Here is a 5,417-nt window from a genome sequence, read left to right on the forward strand (position 1 = left end):
TGAGTGTGTATGTGTGTGAAAGTCATATAGATAGATAAATAGAAGAGGTTCATTGATTTCAGGGTAGGACTTAGGAGGGTAAAGCCTCCTAGGACAAGAGGACATGAGTTCCCAAAGGCTGAATTCCACCTTTCTGAAAGTCAGGAGACTTTCATTACTTTCCAGTAATGAAAGATTACTTGGACAAACCTCTGGACTGGCCACAGGGTCGAGGTTGGTAACCCAGGGGGTTAATGACCTCAAGGTCATCCCAGGAAGTAGACCAGATCTGGGTGCTGATCAGCCACAGCACAGTCTGGTGGAGCTGCCTAGCACTGCTCCTGGCAAGAGGAAACCATGTCATCTCCCACGCCTTATAAGCAGTGCTGGCAAGGGCCATGCCCCTGACCCTAATCCAAACTTGTCGATAGTGTCCAAAAGAATCTTTCTGGGCGAATCTGTGGTGGAAGGCCCCGAGGACAGGCAGACAGTTGTTGGACCCAGTGGCTTGCCAAAGAATAGCCCCAAAGCAACAGCAGGGGAGGCCCAAGGGAAGAAGAGGACAATGGAGTTGCTTAACAAGGCTAGAAAGCAAACAGAAAAATCCCCAAATCTAAGAGACATCAGACAGCTCCTGAAGCAAGAGGTGTTTATGAACAACACACACCCATGCAAGAAACATCTAAAACAGCAACCAACAAGCCTTGAGGAGTGGAGGAGGGGTTGTCTAGGGGGAGACAAGACAGGACTCATCCAGTCACAAGAACCTTTTGGGTGCTGTGAACGTCTTGCCCTTGAAGAAAACACCTTTTTGAAGGGTAAGAAGATCAAACCCTATTGTAAGCATTCAGACCAGATAAAGTGTCCCATATTAGTTAGAGAGCAGGGGCCTGGAGAGGGGCAGAAGCCAGTGTCTTCAGGCCAACAGGGACTGAAAGCCACCAAAACATTCAAAGGAAAGAAGGCACAGTCGCAACTGTTGGAAGTAACTTCCCTGCAGGCAGAAGCCAACCCCGAGCTCCTCAGGAGGAGGAGGAGGATGCAGGCTTTGGAGATGATTGCCAAAACGCATGACAGAGGATTCAGCCTAGAAAAGGCAGTCTTCCTAAGCAGAGAGAAAGTAAAACCATCTTCTCAGGACATTGATCAGAGCCCTCCTGAAAGAAACAACAATAAACCTAAGTGGAGGCCAAAGGTGGAAGACTGGGACCACACAGTCCAGGGAACTCCAGTGGTGCTTACAGTTCGGGACCATAGTTATGATTCACGGGTGTGGAAATATCCTAGTGCTGCAAAGCACAGGATGAACTTTCTGAGAAAATGAACTATTAAGTGCTGTGCAATCTATGACGTATGAGTAGGCATGAATACTGATGTAATAAGAAGGCGGGGCTAAAGGCCCGGCCAGCCCTTGAGGGCAAGGTGGGCTTGGAAGGACCACAGGCACAGCAGCTGTTTATCAGGCATCTCAGAATGATGCCATCTGCCCGTGGACACCACACTTTAGGATGCCACAAGAAGGAGCAGGCACCCTTGCCTTGAAGGTACTCATTTCTTCTAAATGTGATGACATCATAGAGACCATTCAGCTTCTTGGAAGTAATGGCGCCCAACCCCACCCCCCACCCCCACCCCCTGCCAACAGTTTATAAAGGCTTTGCTTTTCTCTCTACAGGCTCAGAACCAATGGGGCTGTGATGAAATATTTCATTCCAGAGATGGGCGATGTACTTAAGTGAACAGAGGAGGAGCCTAGAGAGAGTAGACACTTTCTCTGCATCCTGCTCGGTGAGCATCTCTGCTCCCTCCCACAACTCTTACCAAGACCCAGAGAAAACTGAGGCAGATGGATGTTTCTTACTTTCATTTTCTCATGTATCTGTAACCTGGAAGTACTATTAACAAGGTTTAATTACGGTATCTTGTAACCTTGCAGGGTGTCCCTAGTGAGCTTTCGTCCCCACCTCTGCCTCGCTCAGTCCCCATGGCATATCTCCTTTACTATCAAGATTTCTTTAAAACACATGTTCGTGCTTCATCTTATTGAAGAAGCTTGTTTGTCATCACCCTTTGTGATCTTTCTTCCCCTGGCCCTTGCATCCCTCGTCTGATGTACACCCTCCCCACACAAGCTCCTTCGGTTTTCTAACATGTGGGCAGCTCACTCTTCCTTTCTCTTTCAATAACCGTGGGCATGTGTAAGAAAAAGTATTTATTTCATAAAAAATCATCAAGATGAGAGTTAAAGGCATACTGAGATAGACTCTCATTATATCTTAAATTCTAACGTTGGTTTGCACGAAACAGGGAAGGAGACCTGAACCCATGATAGAAGGATGTATGCTGAGAGGTACAGATGAAGGTTAATCCATCTATGCGTAACTATCCAACTCAGACATTATGTGTCATAGATGCTGTCTTTTCAATATGCATTGTTGGCATCCTTGAGAAAAGTCTGGTGGCTATAGGAGTGTGGGCTTATATCTGGGTCCTCTTTTAAAATATGACTTTAGTTTCATGGGTTTATATCTGAATCCTCTATTCTATTTTATTGAGCTGCTGCCTGCTTCTGTGCTAGTACCATGCTGTTTGGATCACCATGGCTCTGTAATATACTACAGGTATGTTAACAACTCAGGCACTATTCTTTTTGCCCATGATTTATCTGGTCTGTGGGATATTTTGTGTCTACACATGAATTTTTAGATTTTTCTGTTTCTGTGAAGAATAGCATTGCAGTTTTGAGACTGCACTGAACCTGTGTATTTTATTAGGTAGGCCTACCATTAACTTAAAATATTTTGTCCATCCATGAACATGAGTTCTATGTTCTATTATTTTTCTCTATTTCCTTCTTCAGTGTTTCCCAAATTTTTATTCTACAGATCTTTTATTACCTTTGTTAGGTTTATTCCATCTTGTGTTTTTTAAGCAACAGTAAATAGGATCATTTCTGTCATTTCATTTTCAGTATACTTGTCCTTGGTCTATAGGAAGACTACTATTTAAGTTCTGTTAATAACTATTTATGTTCTGTTAATAACGCATCTTGTTGCTATGTTGAAAATGTTTTTCAACTGGATGAGTTCTCTAGTCAAGTCAGGGTCTTTAATGTATAGAATTATATCATTTGCAAATAAGAATACTTGAATTTATTGTTCTATGTGTGATTTTTTTTTGTTTTTTGTTTCTCTTTTATATTATTTAGGTAAGACTTTAAGAAAAACCTTGAAAAGGAGTAGAGAGAGTTGGATATTTTTATTTTGCTCCTGATTTTAGTGGGACTGCACCATAGTTTGTTTTTTTTTTTTCCCCAGATTTGGCATGAGGTTGGCTATAGGCTTAGTTGTACATCACTTTAGTATGTTAATATATGTTCACTATATCCTTACTTTGTATGGCTTTTATCATGAGGAGAGAAGGTTGGAATTTGAAAAAAGTGGTTTGGCAAATATTTATTTCAATATGCCTTCCGTATTTAAGTACATTTATAATTATTGATTTGTATATGTTAAACAACCTCAGTGTCTGTCATGAAACTGTCATGATTTTAGACTATAGTCAAATGGTCTTTATTGTGTGTTCTTGAATTCAGTTTACAAGTGTTTTATTGAATTTTTTTGTATCTATATTCACCAGGGATATTTGTTTATAATTTTCTTTTTGTTTGTGTGTGTGTGTGTAATGCTGGTTTTGCCAATACTTTATAGAATAGTTTGAGAAACACTGGTTGTAGTTCTTTTACTAAAGTCTGGTAAAACTTTATGAGTCAATTGGAATGTGGTCCTTTTTTTCCTTTTGGTTAGGAAGTTTTAAGATTGCTGCTTCAACCTCATTGCCTATCCATTTAAATATTTTAAAAAGTCATCTTAGTTCAACCTTAGGAGGTTATATGTATTTAGGAATTCATGCAGTTCATTTAGTTTTTCCAAATTGGTAGAATAGAGGTTGTTGAAGTGTGTACTTGCGATCATCTGGATTTCAATGGCATCTGCTGTACTATCTCCCTTTGTACTCTAGTCTTACATATATATGTATATGTATATGTATATGTATATGTGTATGTGTATGTGTATGTGTATGTGTATGTGTATGTGTATGTGTATGTGTATATGTATATATGTATATGTATATGTGTGTATATATATATGTGTATATGTGTATATATATATTTGGATAATTTCAGATAAGCCAGAAAATGTTCACTATTTCTTCGTCTTGGAAGACTTTGCTCTTTCATTTGGTATTGAACCTTCCGGTGGAGTCTGGACTATCTTCACAAAGCACAACTCCACTGTTTTCAGTAGACACAGACCACTGTCATAGTTTCTGATAACCAGCTGCACATGCACATCCTGGTATATGAAAGGGAAAGAGGCATGGCCAAGGGTAGGAACCTGTTGGGGAAGATCAAACCCATAGGTAGGTGTACCTCCTACACCCTGTCTCAGATTCAAGTCCCTCTCGACACCCTCTGTTGCAGAGCACAATACAGGAACGAGGACCAGATTACCTTCACCAGATACAGTGACCACAATGGGCCAGGTGACTGAGGCACCCAGTGCTCCACATGAGAATCAGACAAAGTTCCAAGAGTCCACTGGCATCCCCATCCCGTTTATTCCATGTGAAAGCAAGAGTTAAAGATAAGACAACTTTACGCAACATCACTGAGGACATGAGAGGAGTTTTGACAAGTGTGACAAGATTATCTGTCGATTGGACAGAAATCTTACTGCACTGTAGGATTAGCAGCATCAGACAATGGGGGACTAGACTACTCAGTTGTTGGTGACATACAAGGCAGAATGCCTGGGGCCCTGGCCTGCTCTCTTGGGGGAGCTCCCCTATGGTGGTGCTTTAGGACCCACTAAGAAACAACTTGCTTAAGGAAATCTAAGTAGAGATATAGTATTCTTCCGGAGAAATATTTTTGTTGGACCTCAATCCACCAAGTTCCAGGCAGTTGAGCTGCTACAGTAATTTCCTGGACACTCCAGATCCTTGGATATTGACCACCTTTACAGGGAAAAAAAAAGAATGATGTGTTCTGTAAGCATTGAGCCAGGCATAGAAAATGTAATGTCATAAATAAAACTGTTTCAGATCTGCACCCAAATGTGGACATTTTAAGTGCATCCCTCTGCTAATTCAATATTATGAAAATATCTTTTACATTCTAGAGACAGGAACTTTTGCTGGATCTTAGAGACAGAGTTAATGACACACGTTGAGGTTCTGTTGTGCTTAAATATCCTACTCTGTACTCAGGACTTGTTTAATTTGCCTTTCAGAGATCAATGTAACACTTGGGTGGTGGTGGTACATGGCTTTAATCCCAGCACTTTAGAGGCAAAGGCAGGCTTGAGGCCAACCCAATCTATAGCCAAAACTACACAGAGAAACCCTTTCTTAACACAACACACACACACACACAC

At 41.2% G+C, this 5,417-nt stretch overlaps 1 protein-coding gene across 2 annotated transcripts; it reads left to right on the forward strand.

The window, feature by feature from the left end:
- Positions 1–103: 103 nt before the first annotated feature.
- On the forward strand, positions 104–1,759 carry LOC110299549 (protein Tex24-like). 2 transcript variants are annotated; one of them, XM_021169253.1, is made up of 3 exons: positions 104–797; positions 936–1,249; positions 1,655–1,759. In XM_021169253.1, the coding sequence occupies exons 1-3, from the start codon at positions 104–106 to the stop codon at positions 1,712–1,714; spliced, it is 1,068 nt and encodes a 355-aa protein (XP_021024912.1). In that variant the 3' UTR covers positions 1,715–1,759. The 2 variants fall into 2 exon arrangements, 1 of the variants encoding a protein (XP_021024912.1); XR_002378470.1 differs by lacking the exons at positions 104–797; positions 936–1,249 and adding an exon at positions 1,329–1,523 and having other exon boundaries at positions 1,655–1,718.
- Positions 1,760–5,417: the final 3,658 nt, after the last annotated feature.

This window comes from Mus caroli, chromosome 8, assembly GCF_900094665.2.
Source record: "Mus caroli chromosome 8, CAROLI_EIJ_v1.1, whole genome shotgun sequence".
Classification (NCBI taxonomy): Eukaryota; Metazoa; Chordata; class Mammalia; order Rodentia; family Muridae; genus Mus; species Mus caroli.

Bases quoted from the DNA above. Each gene is read 5' to 3' on its own strand.
- LOC110299549 (XM_021169253.1), top strand. From the start codon at position 104: ATGAGTTCCCAAAGGCTGAATTCCACCTTTCTGAAAGTCAGGAGACTT. The intron at 798-935 runs GTAAGAAGATCA...AAACATTCAAAG, and splicing joins AGAAAACACCTTTTTGAAGG to GAAAGAAGGCACAGTCGCAA. The intron at 1,250-1,654 runs GTGTGGAAATAT...TTCTCTCTACAG, and splicing joins ACCATAGTTATGATTCACGG to GCTCAGAACCAATGGGGCTG.